This window comes from Asparagus officinalis, chromosome 7 (genome assembly GCF_001876935.1).
Source record: "Asparagus officinalis chromosome 7, Aspof.V1, whole genome shotgun sequence".
In the NCBI taxonomy this organism is placed as follows: Eukaryota; Viridiplantae; Streptophyta; class Magnoliopsida; order Asparagales; family Asparagaceae; genus Asparagus; species Asparagus officinalis.
The window spans coordinates 73,412,302-73,429,480 of NC_033800.1; the positions used below are offsets into that span (position 1 = coordinate 73,412,302).

Consider the following 17,179-nt stretch of genomic DNA (forward strand, 5'->3'; position numbering starts at 1 on the left):
TCCACACTACGAGCCAGATGCCTCCATCTCTTCCATCACTTGGCTTGGACCGAATATGAGAGCTCATCGTCTTCAAGTCCAATGACACAATCTCTATATGCATGTGTGTCACTCAGTCATGTCTGCTTGTAAGCTCCACCTAATCTCGCACTGTCCTCCTTGAGTCTACACACCAACCAACTACTGATCCCACAATGGCTCTGAATAATTATATGCTGATAGCTCTACTGCTAGAATCACATATGATTCTCTATGTCAGTCTCATCAGTCGCATACTCGTTTGCCTTATCTGCCATCAGATCTGTCTTGTCATCACTATCAGAACTTTTTAGCAATTTCTGACCAATCTGAGCAAAATCTGAAAAATCAAACCCTCCCATCGCCTTCAGAGCACTCTAAAACTTACGAATCAACTCTTGGATCACTGAAATGAACCTCTAATTCACCAATCTATCGGAAAAACTATTTGGACCATTTAATGTGCATCCACAACAACAAACACCAAACAAAACTCCACATCAGATCAACAGGCCGCAATTAGACAATCAGATCACTTGAACTGCTTCTCATAATTCTTTAATGTGAACCCCACTAGCTAAATTTTCTTTTATCCACACTCGTGTGAATCTCCTCGTGTGCTGCTCTACTTTTTCGACTCTTGAGTATAGTTGGAGGAAGGATGATAGGAGAAAGAAAAGAAGGGTATTAGGGATATGAGGAAAATATGGATCGAGGAGGGATTTTTCACATGATAAGTTGGGTCAAGGGCTGAAACACAAGACCAAAAGTCAAAAGGAGTTGTTATATTGAGGTTTTTAATTTGGGGTTTAGCATAGTTTTTCCTTCTTTTATTTATGTTATTCGCATACCATAAAACTACAGTTAGACACCGGGTGTGTTCCTCCACACTCTTAATCGGTATTTTGCTAATATATATATATATATATATGTATGTATGCTTGGTACCAAGCACAAATTTTGTGCTTGGTAGTGATATGTCACATCCACATCCACTCATTACCCATGTGAATATAGTCTCATATTTGAATGAGTGGAGGAAGATGTGACACCTCACTACCAAGCATCAATTTTAACGGTTTTGAATGAATAGAACTTTTCACATGGCTCGATGGAGGGTTAAACGACGACGGATCCACCCCAAACTTGGTATGTTGGGGTTTTAGAATATGTAGATCAAGTTCAACAGAGCGGATCATCCATAGTATCACTCAATCGTGTGATTTTAGAGGCGTCAAGGAGGAAATCCCCTCCTATGACAAGGATATTCATTAATCTCATATATATATACTATATATATATATATAGAGAGAGAGAGATTAATGAGTATCCTTGTCATAAGAGAGAGATTTCACTCATTGTCGCCTATGTGGCACAATCCCCACCATCCTCATAAAGTAGGCATAAATCCCCACCAAGGCACCAACTCACATTCTCTCCTACTTTATGAGGATGGTGAGGATTTCGCCACATAGGCGTCAAGAAGGAAATCCCCTCCTATGACAAGAATACTCATTAATCTCATAGTTAACTACGTGTATGAAGGCACGGATTAACCAATTACTAATAGTTGATGATAATTCGGTGAAAAACATTCTTGTAACTTGTAAAAATGAAACTAAAATGACATCTCACTGGCAATTTTATTGGGTTTCTTTGTCTCTTTCTTACATAGTGCGAAAAGCTTTAGCAAAGTTTGAGAAGAAAAACGGCGCCCGTCTCTTGCAATTTCTATTCAACCAAAGGACCCCCCAACCCCAGCTTTCTCCATTTCCTGCGCGTATTGTTATTGTTAAAAGTGAAATATAAAGAAAATAATTTATGGGTTCTTAATCTTTTTGACAATTGATTATTTACTTTGACGATTCTTGGCTATAAGAGCTCAAGATTGAGAAAATGTTTGGACTTGCTCTAAATTGTCTGCGAGGTTCACCGTAGCAACTCAGCTCAGGTTCTTTCTCTTCTCTTTTCTCAAAATTTTTGAAATATACTTTAAAATTGATGCTTGTTTTTTTCCTTCAATTTTGTTGAATCAAGGAGATGAAGGCTTAAGATATATGCTGAAATAGTTAAAGATGAATTTGTTTCGGATTTCAGCTGGAATTTGGTGTTTCTGGGTCTTATGCTGTTCAATTTGGTCAATTATTAGTCAAAAATCACATCTTGGTAAGTAAATTGGAAGATCAAATTTGGTTTATCATTGGTTGAATCATGAAAACCCTTGTCTTGATCTAAATGGGTTAAGAGAGAGAATATTGGAGCAGAAAAATGATATATTTTTTTTTGTTTCAATTTTATATTAGATGAATTTTCTAGCATTGGTTAGATTCATTAGGGATAGTTTTATTTTACGTTTGACATGAATTGGGTGATTAACATGTATTCATCAGATTTACGCACAAGTATCCATATGTATACATTTTATTATTTATTTATTTATTGGATCAGCTCTTGGCTATCTGCATATGTTATTTTCAGTGGAGGATATATACATTTATGCATTTTTGTAGATTTTTCCAGGGGGGTGCACATCATGTCCTTAGTTTAGTTCAGATGAATAAAGTCATCAAATTTTGCAAAATATTGGAATTATAATAGTTCTATGTGCTAATGGATTGGTGGATTTCCGCTGATTAACAATCTAATGATTGTTTTTCTGTCTTTTTAAGAGGGTTGATCATCTATAGGAAAGGGAATCGACGACATTAGATTCGAGTATTATGTGGTGACTTGGGCTTCCATGGAGGTCAGTAAGCTGTTAGCTTCACTGCATCTATGATTACATATTCCTACATGCCAATCTTAGTCATAGTTGTTGCAATTTTGGAGAATTTGATGAAGCTCCGTGTTACATATTTTTAATTCGACAATATTTGACGATACTGAAGAAAATAATAATTAGACAAATTTACAGGATTTTGTAAGAAATGAAACACGCCATATTTACTTTCTAATTTATACTCATTGTATCGGGGCTGATAAAATGAATTAATACTTTGTATGTCTACAGAGTGCATCCAAATTGTACAGGGCAATGTTTTCAGAAACACATTTCGATATGAGTTGGTGCTGCTTTGGTGCAAGGAAAAAGCCTCAACAAGAACTGGGAGGTGAGGTTTTCTTTTCTTCCCCCAGCAAAAATGCATTGTTAATTTTTCTGCCTATTGAAGTTCAACATTGGAGCATTTGAATTATATGTGGAACTACTGAAGTACAGTCTTTAAAGCCAATACAAGTTATAGCGAATTTGGCTTGTTTATTTTGGTTATGATGCTATTTGTCATGCTTTGAATTTAATTTTACCAAATTACATCATAGAGAGAATAACTACGGTGATCAACTGCGTATGATGAGTAACTCGGATTCCCCTTCAGGACATCTTTGGATGATGCAAGCCTGAGATATCTGATGCACTGATAATAACTTTTTAAAAAAAACTACGGCGATCAACCAAAACTTAAACAGGTTCTCATCTTTACTGCACAAAATTTATGCAGCTTAAGTCTTGAAAAAAAGAAAACTACTTAAGCGTGTACATGCAAATAAATTTTGTGTCTTATGTATTTGGTACAAAAGAACTGTCAAGACCATTTTATTAGGGAAACATTTTGCAGATAAATCCAGTTGTGTCATAAAATCTTCTGTTTATTTCTTATTTTTCTTTTGCTTCCCTGTCGCCAGGTTGCTCGCAGAATATAAGGCTTTTCTCTTACAATGAACTGCTATCTGCAACGGGCAATTTTCTTCCAAGCAATAGGATAGGTCGTGGAGGTTTTGGAACTGTCTACAAAGTATGCTAAGTTAACTGTTTTAATCTTTTCTTTTGTAACTAATTTGGGTTAATTGCACATAGACCCCTTTTGGTTGCGTTGTTGCAGATAGACCCCTTGGGCTAACTTTTTTTCAACTCTTTTATTTTCATATAGACTCACTAATTTTATCAAGGGCAATATCTGTCAAAGTTTCACCCAGGGTAAACATGTAAAAAATAGAACAAGGCGGTTGTTTTACCTGCAACAATGAAACTACAGGGGTGGTAAGTTCAACATGTCAATACTCAGGGGGTCTATGTGCATTTACAATCACCATTGGTGTTGCTTATCTGTTAATCTGTTCATGCTATTAACCGAGTTACTGCAACATACTATTGATTATTTCAATATTTTACTGGATTAATCTTCTGTGCCTTATTATGCTTCAATGTTTTACTGAATTAATATTTCCCTATTGATTATTTCTGGGTCTTGGTTTATTCTCTGATTGTCCAATTCACGTATATGAAATGTCAGGGTACTCTTAGAAATGGAATGCTGATTGCTGCAAAGGTGCTCTCTGCACAATCCAGGCAAGGGATTAATGAATTTTTGACAGAGATTGACGTCATCACAAATGTTAAGCATCCAAACCTTGTTGAGTTGCTCGGCTGTTGTGTTCAAGAAAGCAACAGGATTTTGGTCTATGAGTATGCAGAAAACAATAGCCTCGATCATGCATTGCTAGGTATGCCGTTAAGAGTAAAAAAAATTAACCCTTATCATAACTTTGGTGGTTTGGTATATTAGAATTTAGAAGGGATCTTTGACATGATACCAGAGCAATGACATGATACCAGAGCAACCAAGGTTTAAATTTTACCACAAATCCTTAAGCGGATTTTTTGAAGGAAAGATACAGCTCCGTGAGTCCATATTTTTGCCCATGAAAGGGTGCTCAACGTTTTGAGGCATGTTAATAGTATAAGATTGTAACCCTCAACAGTTCAACCCTCACCATAGCTTTGAAGCTTTGGTGCCATGGCAAGGTCCTTTGATAAATACAGTACTGTGAAGGCAGTTCCAAAGGGTAATGCTGTCAACATAATTTGATATTTGGTTTTCACTATCATTGTAGGTCCTCGTAGCCGACCAGCTGATCTTAATTGGGAAATAAGATCTGAAATTTGTTTGGGAACGGCCAAGGGGCTTGCTTATCTTCATGAAGGAGTTGCGCCACATATTGTGCATAGAGACATCAAAGCTAGCAATGTTCTCCTTGACAAAAACTTTGTCCCAAAAATTGGAGATTTTGGTTTAGCAAAGCTTTTTCCTGATAACGTCACACATATCAGCACGCGTGTAGCTGGCACGAGGTAAGTCATTGTTCTGCATTATGCATCATTATGAAGAGGTAGCATATCAGAAAAAAATATGCATTTAGTTTGAATTACATTCCCTACCAAGAATATCTTTATAAAATATTTTATCAGAATCATGTATAGTAGCTTCACATGGGTTCATGTGGGTGCAAGATGAGATGCATGCCTCAACATGCTAGAAAGGCTTCCAACTAATAATACCTCCAGATATCTATAACTTTAGAAGTGATACTAGCTAAATCATGCAGTTTTTGCCAAATTTTTTGTTGACACTTTTCCAAAAAAAAACATAGTGTACATGAAGTTATGATTATTATTTTTTTGGTTTCATTGCGGACAGACCCCTGTACATTGCCAGTTGCAGATAGACACCCTATACTTCTACTATTGCAGATAGATCCTTGAGTGATGTTTTCTAGGTCTTTAACTTATAGAGAAAGATAAAGTTGTTTTTTTGACAAACAGACCCCTGAGGGTAAAGAGTAATAAAAAAAATTCATGCAGGGGTCCATCCGATGATAGTACATCGGACCTATCTGCAATTAACCCTTGTTCTTTTCACTAATTTGGTAGGATGCATTCTGGTACTTGGTCTGCTATTATATGTATGCAGTGGATATTTGGCACCTCAGTATGCAATTAACCCCTGAGGGTAAAGAGTAATAAAAAAAATGCACGCAGGGGTCTATCCGCAGTTCGATGATAGTACATGGGACCTATCTGCAATTAACTCTTATTATTTTCACTAATTTGGTAGGATGCATTGCCGGTACTTAGTCTGCTAGTATATGTATGCAGTGGATATTTGGCGCCTGAGTATGCAGCGCGTGGACAATTAACAAGGAAGGCAGATGTATATAGCTTTGGTGTTCTTGTACTCGAAATAATTAGTGGGAGAAGTAGCTCAAGGTCTTGGTCTGAAATGGAGAAATATCTCCTGGAACGGGTAAGTCAATTAACTAAGCAGGTACTGCTTTTACTTGGACTTTTGTTTGCTTGAGATTCAATGTTCTATCGAATTCGACAGAAAGCAACTTGTATTTTCTTCAAATTCAGCAGAAAACACCTTAACTATTCGTGCAACAAAGTTATCATTGTCCACCTATAAATAAATGCTCTAATTATTGTATTAGTATTAAATCCTGCAAATTTCTATACTAGTAAATGAGGGTTGGTGGGTCCCTCCACTGTCTTTGGTCTTGATTGGTGTGTCGTTGGCGTGACGTACATACAAACCACTAGCTGGAATCTAGATATATTAATGATCTGGATTGTAGTGGTATAGATTACTTGTCACGTCATAACAATATTGGCTGACACCATGAGGGACACACCAGACCCTGCTTACTACTTCCGTATATGTAAACCACTTTACCCGAATGGTCCAGTACATTTATCATATGATTTTGCGTTTCCACAGACCTGGGAGCTTTACGAAGAAGAAAGACTATTAGAACTAATGGATCCAGAGCTCAAAGAGTATCCCGAAGAACAGGTCATCAGATACATCAAAGTCGGCCTCTTCTGCACGCAAGGGGCCGCTGTACGGAGGCCCTCCATGCCTCAGGTCGTACAGATGCTGTCGAAACCCATTAGACTCAACGAGAAGGAATTGACTCCTCCAGGCCTCCTCGAAGACTGGAGAAAAACTGGAGAAGGATTTAGGTTAAAGAAGTTGGATCCAGATAACAAGGATTCATCAACGATGAATACTACGTCACCACTCACTTCAACGCCTGTTACATTCAGCGAAATGGGCCCACGTTAAGGAGTGAAAGTACAGGGCAATTTAGGAGCTAACCTGATGCTAGAGAAACAACAAACAGTTTAATCGGTGGGGAATTATTGGGCTAATTCTTTTCATATTTTCCGACCTAAAGATCAAATGTGTTTGTTTCTTTATCCAAAATTTTTCATGTAGAAATTTGATGATGAGCACACATGTAGATAGCCATTTGGGAGGAACCCTGCATATAAGCATAATGGAGAAAAATTGCAAAATGCCACGCTTGTTTGTGTGATGCATTCAACCACCCTCTGACAAAGACTACAAATACATAGACGATTGTTAATTTGTTATGCAGACGAAGGAATCCACTGATGCATTTGCCATTATCGTCATATGCAGACACTTATTGCCATGCCGATTAAGCAATCGCCAGACGCATTTGCCCATTATCCTCACATGCAGATGCATATAATCGCCAGACGCATTTGCCCATTATCCTCACATGCAGATGCATATCGTCGTCGTGCAGATTAAGTAATCCATGGATGTATGTATTTGCCATTATCGTCATATGCAGATAAACATCGTAGTCATATGCAGATAAAGTAAGTGATTCGTGATTTCATTATGCAAACTGTTTTCATTACGATAATAACAACCCACGAGCACAACCAAACGGCATCCTAGATGACGAGAAATGAAGTTGAAATATGAAAACAAAGTTCCGATATCCAATATTTAGAATCATGTCGAATAAATTAGGAAAACAACCATTCAGGTTCCTGTGGTCCAACAGCCCAAAGTATAATAATACATATCAGAAGGGGGAGGAAAGAAAAAAAAAAGGAAAAGTGAAAACATGAATCCCATACAAGAAAAATCTCAAAGCCGGATTCCTAAGCTAAATGACCAATTTCTACATGAGCAAGAAATGAACAATGGGTTGGTCAGTAAGAAGAGGAAGCTCATCCCTGCTGAAATATAAAAGAGAACCTGGGCCTAATACCAAAAAGAAAGCCCAGCTTTATTCTTCAGTAACCATAAGTACTAAGGCTATACCAGAAAATGCAGAGAAGACAACCGCCGCCTACTCAGCGGGAGCAGGTTCGGGCGCATCAGCCGGCTTCTCTCCTACTGCTTCTGTTGCTTCTGCCACTTCCACCGCTGCAGTAGCAGGAGTCTCCTCTCCTTTAGGCGATCCCTTACCATTACTCGCGGCTGCTTCTTTCGCTGATGCAACTTTCTTACCATCTGCTGCTTTACCGTCTTTTGCTGTGGTTGCTTTGCCATCTTTAGCAGCAGCAGCAGCAGCAGCATCTTTGGGGGCTTCTTTAGGTGGTGGAGGAGGGATCATGTGAGGGGGAGGGTTATGCTTCAGCTTCACCAGCACTTGACGCATTCTTGTGAGATCAGTTGGCTTGCCTGGCTTAGGGCCCTGGACCACAACAACAGATGGTTTCTTGTCTTGTTCTTTCTTCCCTCTTCTCTTTTCGATGTTTGGCACCTCATTTGGTATCAGCTCTGCAATTGCCTTCCAGTACTGTTTGTCCGCATTAGCATGGAACTTCTCCTGGTTTGCTAGAAATAGCTGGCACAACAAAGTTGTAGATTTGCAATTAATAGAGCCAGAAGGTTATAAATAATGAAGGGTCTTTTTTTCTCTCCCTATATTAGTCCTTTAAATCTTCCATACTTCAAAATCAGTCCCTCAAATCATTAAAATTGATCCTGTAGTTCTTAACTTATTTTTAAAATTATTTCCTCCAATCAAGAGGAGAAGCAGAAATTAAAGGGATTGGCTCGAAACAACTTGTAAGATTTGGGATGCCGAATAGCAGTTTCAATAATTTAGGGGACTAATTTCAAAGAATGAGATTTAATGGACTAAAACGGAAAAAAACCTAACAATGGAAGAAAAGAATGTCAAGCAATAGAAAGGGTTATTGGTAATTGTAGTGGTTTCTCCAACCTTCTCCCTCTCTCTGTTGTGGTTCTTGCTTGTTTCAACATTGAGTTTCCTTTTCTCGTAGAAAGACTTTTTGTAGTCCTCGGCTTCAAGAATGATTTGGTTGCGCATTTCCTTTTCCCTCTTTTCTTTTTCCTCCAGATGGATGGCATTTTGTCTGCATGTTTGATGAAATTAAACTATATTAACTACTTGTGGCCTTTTAGGAAATAAAACAAATTCATCTAAATCAAACAAGTATCTTAGCAAAATAGTGGTCAGAATATTTAAAGTATGAATATGATGGGATATATGATTGACAGTAATTCGGAGGATTATAGGTACATAGACAATTACAGAGGATTATAGGTACATAGACAATTACAAGTGGAATGAATATGGAAAGGGTAAAGGTATCGACGAGAATTACCCAAAAAAAAGAGATACATCTACTTAGATACTAAATATCGGACTGGAAATTGAACATTTGCAAGTTATTCAAATTCAGCTAAAAGCATAGACAAGAAATTTTAAGTTTTATATTCAGTTCTAAGTAGTCAATTAAACCTTAATACAACATTGAGATTCCGTGATATTATCATTTCTTGAATATCATTTTCCTAATTGTAATCTCACTACACACACAGTGAATGGTTGGTAGTGTGCGAAAGAATTGAATTCCTTATTGCTTCACATCTACCTAGCGGGAGCATGTGATTTTCAGAACCATGGCGGAGAGGCAGCATCCCCTCCCTCTGCTTATACCTTTCCTCTCCCTCCTCAGTTCTTTCCTAAAGATTACAGATTAGTCACCTCTACTTCTTGATCTGTCCATCTCTGATTCTAATCATCCTCAGCATTTGGCATGTCCAGTTGAGGATCCCTTCATGGTGTGTAGTGCATATCAATAACATTGATCTTTGACAACAAGAACAATTCAATCCATCATGAACCAGAAGTTGAGCCTTTGAGGGAACAATTTCCAAAATAAACAAAAACCTATAAACCCTTTTGCGGAGCCCTATTGACTCCCGCTCTAGAAACCACAGCCTCACAACCATGACAAAATCATCAATGACAGTTAACATCCATTATCACTAAAAACAAAATAATATGAAGTTTCATAATAATTTACAAACAAGCAATCCTTTTTGGAAGAGAAAATCATAGATCATAATGTCACGAACATGTAAAGTACAATTAGCTAATGTAGCATGGCAAGATAACTCTTATAGCACACTGAATTTTCAAGGGGATGCTTCGTTATTGGCAAGAACCTGTTTTAACATCTTCATATGCCAAATCGTAGGTTACATCACCTAATCCAAAACTTTACCATCTATTCAGGTTAATCACTTATAGCAATAAAATATTACACATACCTAGAAGTCAAAAGAGCCACCTTTTAATGTAGCAACTCGAATATTACTTTCACTAATTAGATTACATAACAAATTAGTATACTTGCTAGAAAGTGGTGACATAATAACATAAATGAATAAAGTTTTCCCGTGGCGGGGGGGGGGGGCGGTTTGAGGCTATTGGAGGTAATTGGGTGGCAAAGACAAGTGCCTCTTGCCTACCTATATTTTAAACTTGAGAAGAAAACCCCTCACACTCATTTCTCTCCTCCAGGCTATCTCATCAACATACAAAAAATGCAGGGACAACCAATGCACGCCAATAAGCTGTGTAATAATTGAAGAAAAACACCCTGCTAGAATCATTTGCCTAGCAATTATGTTAATTACTTCATTCCAGTTAGGAATAGCAAGGTTTGGGTTACTACATTTCATGTACTAGACATCAACCTATTCATAACTGGATGTTGCCTTCTAAATCCACAAGCAATTACTAATGTGTTCATTATTGTATCACTAGCATGTTGCTCAATCTCTTGTTTTGCAGATTTTGGATCTGAACCACGCTGTCATCATCCTTTTTCTAAAGTTATTTTTGTTGTAATCTAAAACTAAAATCTTCTTATGAATCTAAAATCTGAAAAAGGCAGATTTTCTTCACCTTGTTCATGTATTCAATATCTAATGCCACATTATTAGGGAACTACCTAAAACAGCCATGAATGCAAGAGGTTCCCCTACACTCATGAGGATAAGCTTCCTTTTTCCCAATTAAAGCCATTTTACTCACAGGCATCTAGTTAACAAATTCACATATTTTAAATATAGCATCTCCTAGTAAGAAGAGTTATTCTATGTTCATGTCCCGTTCAACCTGACTAGAGTCCCTACACTTGGCTCCACTCTTAAAAGGGTCGGGTATATAGTGAGCAATTCTAAGTCAACCAAAGTTTCATGATAAATAGAAACGTCCATCTACATACATCTCCTGCTAAAAGAATGACTCCCCTTAGATAGAAACGTCCATCTACATACATCTCCATACATACATCTACATACATTTTTAATATAGCATCTACATACATTTTTTTTTAACATCTAAGGGGCCTTGCTATAAATAGAAACGTCCATCTACATACATCTCCTGCTAAAAGAATAAGGCAACCAAAGTTTCATGATCTAAACATATATAGGCCATTCAACTAAGCCTTAAAAGTCAACTCCCCTTAGATGTTAAACAAGAATGCAATCATACGCATCAAACACTAATAATCATAATTTACATGGTAAGCCTCTCAAATGGTAAGATCTAAAGAATATAGATAACACCGGAATGATACTCTTCAACATTATTTGACAAAGGAATGCTAAAAAAACTATCAAATGCAAGCTCCATTTACAGAAGTATTGTCCTATTGGTTGTCTTATCACCACTTCGAGTTCATACAATTAACAGTCAACGAGCGCACTGAAATCTTAGAAAGACTAGTTTTCTACGCATTTACAAACTAAAGATCTAAAATTCATCAATAATTCACAAATTTAAGGTGCTCTGGGCAAATCTTTTACCTCAATTTGAAGGTCTAGAGTAAATAACCAAATCTAATCCACCTTTTTCAAGAAATTAGAAACAGCAGATCTAATCAAATCCAATCAGTCAAACCCTAACTTCATCAGATCCAAACCCCAAATCAATCAAAACCACCACTCACCGTCGCCATTCCCGCAACTTAGCCCCCTCCTCCTGTTTCTCCAACCTTCTCCCTCTCTCTGTTGTGGTTCTTGCTTGTTTCAACATTGAGTTTCCTTTTCTCGTAGAAAGACTTTTTGTAGTCCTCGGCTTCAAGAATGATTTGGTTGCGCATTTCCTTTTCCCTCTTTTCTTTTTCCTCCAGATGGATGGCATTTTGTCTGCATGTTTGATGAAATTAAACTATATTAACTACTTGTGGCCTTTTAGGAAATAAAACAAATTCATCTAAATCAAACAAGTATCTTAGCAAAATAGTGGTCAGAATATTTAAAGTATGAATATGATGGGATATATGATTGACAGTAATTCGGAGGATTATAGGTACATAGACAATTACAGAGGATTATAGGTACATAGACAATTACAAGTGGAATGAATATGGAAAGGGTAAAGGTATCGACGAGAATTACCCAAAAAAAAGAGATACATCTACTTAGATACTAAATATCGGACTGGAAATTGAACATTTGCAAGTTATTCAAATTCAGCTAAAAGCATAGACAAGAAATTTTAAGTTTTATATTCAGTTCTAAGTAGTCAATTAAACCTTAATACAACATTGAGATTCCGTGATATTATCATTTCTTGAATATCATTTTCCTAATTGTAATCTCACTACACACACAGTGAATGGTTGGTAGTGTGCGAAAGAATTGAATTCCTTATTGCTTCACATCTACCTAGCGGGAGCATGTGATTTTCAGAACCATGGCGGAGAGGCAGCATCCCCTCCCTCTGCTTATACCTTTCCTCTCCCTCCTCAGTTCTTTCCTAAAGATTACAGATTAGTCACCTCTACTTCTTGATCTGTCCATCTCTGATTCTAATCATCCTCAGCATTTGGCATGTCCAGTTGAGGATCCCTTCATGGTGTGTAGTGCATATCAATAACATTGATCTTTGACAACAAGAACAATTCAATCCATCATGAACCAGAAGTTGAGCCTTTGAGGGAACAATTTCCAAAATAAACAAAAACCTATAAACCCTTTTGCGGAGCCCTATTGACTCCCGCTCTAGAAACCACAGCCTCACAACCATGACAAAATCATCAATGACAGTTAACATCCATTATCACTAAAAACAAAATAATATGAAGTTTCATAATAATTTACAAACAAGCAATCCTTTTTGGAAGAGAAAATCATAGATCATAATGTCACGAACATGTAAAGTACAATTAGCTAATGTAGCATGGCAAGATAACTCTTATAGCACACTGAATTTTCAAGGGGATGCTTCGTTATTGGCAAGAACCTGTTTTAACATCTTCATATGCCAAATCGTAGGTTACATCACCTAATCCAAAACTTTACCATCTATTCAGGTTAATCACTTATAGCAATAAAATATTACACATACCTAGAAGTCAAAAGAGCCACCTTTTAATGTAGCAACTCGAATATTACTTTCACTAATAGGATAGGTTTGAGGCTATTGGAGGTAATGGGTGGCAAAAGACAAGTGCCTCTTGCCTACCTATATTTTAAACTTGAGAAGAAAACCCCTCACACTCATTTCTCTCCTCAAGGCTATCTCATCAACATACAAAAAATGCAGGGACAACCAATGCACGCCAGGATAGGTTTGAGGCTATTGGAGGTAATGGGTGGCAAAAGACAAGTGCCTCTTGCCTACCTATATTTTAAACTTGAGAAGAAAACCCCTCACACTCATTTCTCTCCTCAAGGCTATCTCATCAACATACAAAAAATGCAGGGACAACCAATGCACGCCAATAAGCTGTGTAATAATTGAAGAAAAACACCCTGCTAGAATCATTTGCCTAGCAATTATGTTAATTACTTCATTCCAGTTAGGAATAGCAAGGTTTGGGTTACTACATTTCATGTACTAGACATCAACCTATTCATAACTGGATGTTGCCTTCTAAATCCACAAGCAATTACTAATGTGTTCATTATTGTATCACTAGCATGTTGCTCAATCTCTTGTTTTGCAGATTTTGGATCTGAACCACGCTGTCATCATCCTTTTTCTAAAGTTATTTTTGTTGTAATCTAAAACTAAAATCTTCTTATGAATCTAAAATCTGAAAAAGGCAGATTTTCTTCACCTTGTTCATGTATTCAATATCTAATGCCACATTATTAGGGAACTACCTAAAACAGCCATGAATGCAAGAGGTTCCCCTACACTCATGAGGATAAGCTTCCTTTTTCCCAATTAAAGCCATTTTACTCACAGGCATCTAGTTAACAAATTCACATATTTTAAATATAGCATCTCCTAGTAAGAAGAGTTATTCTATGTTCATGTCCCGTTCAACCTGACTAGAGTCCCTACACTTGGCTCCACTCTTAAAAGGGTCGGGTATATAGTGAGCAATTCTAAGTCAACCAAAGTTTCATGATAAATAGAAACGTCCATCTACATACATCTCCTGCTAAAAGAATGACTCCCCTTAGATAGAAACGTCCATCTACATACATCTCCATACATACATCTACATACATTTTTAATATAGCATCTACATACATTTTTTTTTAACATCTAAGGGGCCTTGCTATAAATAGAAACGTCCATCTACATACATCTCCTGCTAAAAGAATAAGGCAACCAAAGTTTCATGATCTAAACATATATAGGCCATTCAACTAAGCCTTAAAAGTCAACTCCCCTTAGATGTTAAACAAGAATGCAATCATACGCATCAAACACTAATAATCATAATTTACATGGTAAGCCTCTCAAATGGTAAGATCTAAAGAATATAGATAACACCGGAATGATACTCTTCAACATTATTTGACAAAGGAATGCTAAAAAAACTATCAAATGCAAGCTCCATTTACAGAAGTATTGTCCTATTGGTTGTCTTATCACCACTTCGAGTTCATACAATTAACAGTCAACGAGCGCACTGAAATCTTAGAAAGACTAGTTTTCTACGCATTTACAAACTAAAGATCTAAAATTCATCAATAATTCACAAATTTAAGGTGCTCTGGGCAAATCTTTTACCTCAATTTGAAGGTCTAGAGTAAATAACCAAATCTAATCCACCTTTTTCAAGAAATTAGAAACAGCAGATCTAATCAAATCCAATCAGTCAAACCCTAACTTCATCAGATCCAAACCCCAAATCAATCAAAACCACCACTCACCGTCGCCATTCCCGCAACTTAGCCCCCTCCTCCTGCATCTCGTTCGGCGGCGGCAGCATCGGCCCATCGGAGGTAAAGATGTCCTCGCTCTCCTCTATCCCATAAACCTTTCCATTAGACTCCGGCATCCCAAACGGAGGCGGATCCGACGCGAACCCCGTTCCCTCCGGCGACGCCGGATCCGACCCGATCCCACCGCCGTGGACTGGGATCTCTCCGTAGTCACCTCCGATCGCCGGATCTTTGACCTCCTCGTCGCCGGCAGAGAATCCGGAGTAGCTCTCGTAGCGCTGAGAGTCGTAGCCGGAGTATCCTTCGTCGGTGGCGCCGGGGGCAGCTTCGTCGCCGTCGAGGATGAAGGTGTCGAAGCCCGACGACATGGCGTTTCTCTCTCTAGGGTTTCGTTTTCTTTCTCGCTCTAGAAAATTTTTATTCTCGGTTAGGTCTCTGTTTTCTCGTAAAGTGGGGGGAGGGGGGTATTTATAGGAGAGGGTGAGTGATCTGAGAGGGCAGCAGGCGGTGGTGTCCTAAAATGGTGCGCAGATCAGAATGTTCTATTTCATTTAAGCCCTTCTTTATAATGTAAAATTTCACTTGAAGTTTACAGATTGTCTAAACAACCCCAAAGTCTTATCTTATTAGAAGATTTATTTATTCTTAAATCTGCACATTTACTAATCTCTACTTCCTACCGCGTTAGTTTTTATGAATTAGTAAGTATGCAAGTTTAGGAGGTAAATCTGCTAACATGATAAATTGTTGTGCATATTCAGACAACTATCGGTGATGAACATATGTAAAATCTAAATTGTAATTAGCGTTCAGAATGCATATCACTTTAGTAGCATACCAGCTAACAGTGTGGAGGAACACGTCAGCTTCAATCCAATTCGCTGCTAAGTGTTTATTTTCATACTATAATTAACAAAGTAAACTAAGATCGATTGGGGAAAAAATAAACTTAAGTGGAAAGAGTTAAAAAGGTATGATAATAATCAACTTAACAGCGAAGATAATTCTTAACATCATTGGATGGAGGAGTATAATCCATAAGAACCAACTAAAAAATTATGGGCGAAATAAAGAAAATCTCCCCAAGGATCCCATGATTGACACAAAATCACCCCTAAGGTTTTTAAAGGGTCACTTTGCCCATCTCATTTTCAGTTTCTAGTAAATAATCATTAAAGTTTGAATCTATTTGTCCATTTTCTATATAATAATCGTATGAATTTTTACGTTCAAATTAACGGTTCAGAAATGAGAATGGTGGGGGCTGAAGCGTCACTGTTAGAGTTTGGGCGATTTTGCATCAATTATACAAATATTAAAGGGAATTTTCTATAATTTGCTGAATTTTATATTAAGATTTTATTTTTCTTATTGTTTCATGTTTATATCATTACTTCTTTCGTAGCTTCCTCAGGCGTGATGCTTTTGACTTAATTTCATGATGTTAGAATATAAAAATATAATAATCGTCTCTCATCAAATATTAGAATTTTAATGTAATATTTAGAGGGATTAAATTTAAGATGATATAAGAGCAATTCGGATTTATATTTTACCGATCATAAATTTAAAGCAAATTTTTTTAAAAAATTAATACCGTCGCGTGAGTACTTGTTTCAGCTCATTAAAAGGATGCTCAACATGTAGAACCAATGTTCGAATATATAAATATAATTCTTATTTCTTATCTTAACTTTGAAGTTTTGATTTAATTATTAGAGGGACTAAATTTAAAACATAACAATCTCTTGCCATACATATTTGTAGAAAAAGGGTGGGGTACACGCATAAAGATAATTAAAAGATTGAAATACTTTAATACCGATACTTAGATTATTTTAGTCGGAGAGTAACAAGTTGTTTTTTATTGATAAATACAGGATCTAGAAGATGTGACATTTTTATTTTCCTTCTTTTTGTTAATAATAATGATGATTTGTCTTAAATGGTTTGTTCACTGTTGTTATTTATTAGAATATAAAACTGGAATGTTTTAATTTAAAAGACGATGAATATAATAAGGCATAGCAATGACGTAACGTTTCATATGCCACTCACGAACTCGTACTGCGTACTTATTAATTAATTATTAATCAAGG

At 36.9% G+C, this 17,179-nt stretch overlaps 2 protein-coding genes across 4 annotated transcripts; one reads left to right on the forward strand and one right to left on the reverse strand.

The window, feature by feature from the left end:
• Positions 1,715–7,185, forward strand: LOC109849492 (putative serine/threonine-protein kinase). Of its 3 annotated transcripts, none has more exons than XM_020419333.1 (9): positions 1,715–1,969; positions 2,056–2,184; positions 2,688–2,764; positions 3,029–3,128; positions 3,700–3,809; positions 4,308–4,518; positions 4,909–5,146; positions 5,951–6,098; positions 6,573–7,185. In XM_020419333.1, the coding sequence occupies exons 3-9, from the start codon at positions 2,759–2,761 to the stop codon at positions 6,918–6,920; spliced, it is 1,161 nt and encodes a 386-aa protein (XP_020274922.1). In that variant the 5' UTR covers positions 1,715–1,969; positions 2,056–2,184; positions 2,688–2,758; the 3' UTR covers positions 6,921–7,185. The 3 variants fall into 3 exon arrangements, with proteins under 3 accessions (XP_020274922.1, XP_020274923.1, XP_020274921.1); XM_020419334.1 differs by having other exon boundaries at positions 2,116–2,184; XM_020419332.1 differs by lacking the exon at positions 2,056–2,184.
• Positions 7,593–15,528, reverse strand: LOC109849493 (clathrin light chain 2-like). Its single transcript, XM_020419336.1, has 3 exons — positions 15,069–15,528; positions 11,945–12,098; positions 7,593–8,469 (listed from the first exon to the last, which is right to left on the reverse strand). The coding sequence occupies exons 1-3, from the start codon at positions 15,446–15,448 to the stop codon at positions 7,969–7,971; spliced, it is 1,035 nt and encodes a 344-aa protein (XP_020274925.1). The 5' UTR covers positions 15,449–15,528; the 3' UTR covers positions 7,593–7,968.

Coding starts and splice junctions, on each gene's coding strand:
- LOC109849492 (XM_020419333.1), top strand. Junction 4,519..4,908: donor CCTCGATCATGCATTGCTAG/GTATGCCGTTAA, acceptor CTATCATTGTAG/GTCCTCGTAGCCGACCAGCT. Junction 6,099..6,572: donor AGAAATATCTCCTGGAACGG/GTAAGTCAATTA, acceptor GCGTTTCCACAG/ACCTGGGAGCTTTACGAAGA.
- LOC109849493 (XM_020419336.1), bottom strand. CDS start 15,448: ATGTCGTCGGGCTTCGACACCTTCATCCTCGACGGCGACGAAGCTGCC. Junction 12,099..15,068: donor AAGTTGCGGGAATGGCGACG/GTGAGTGGTGGT, acceptor TCAAACATGCAG/ACAAAATGCCATCCATCTGG. Junction 8,470..11,944: donor ACAACAGAGAGAGGGAGAAG/GTTGGAGAAACA, acceptor TTGTTGTGCCAG/CTATTTCTAGCAAACCAGGA.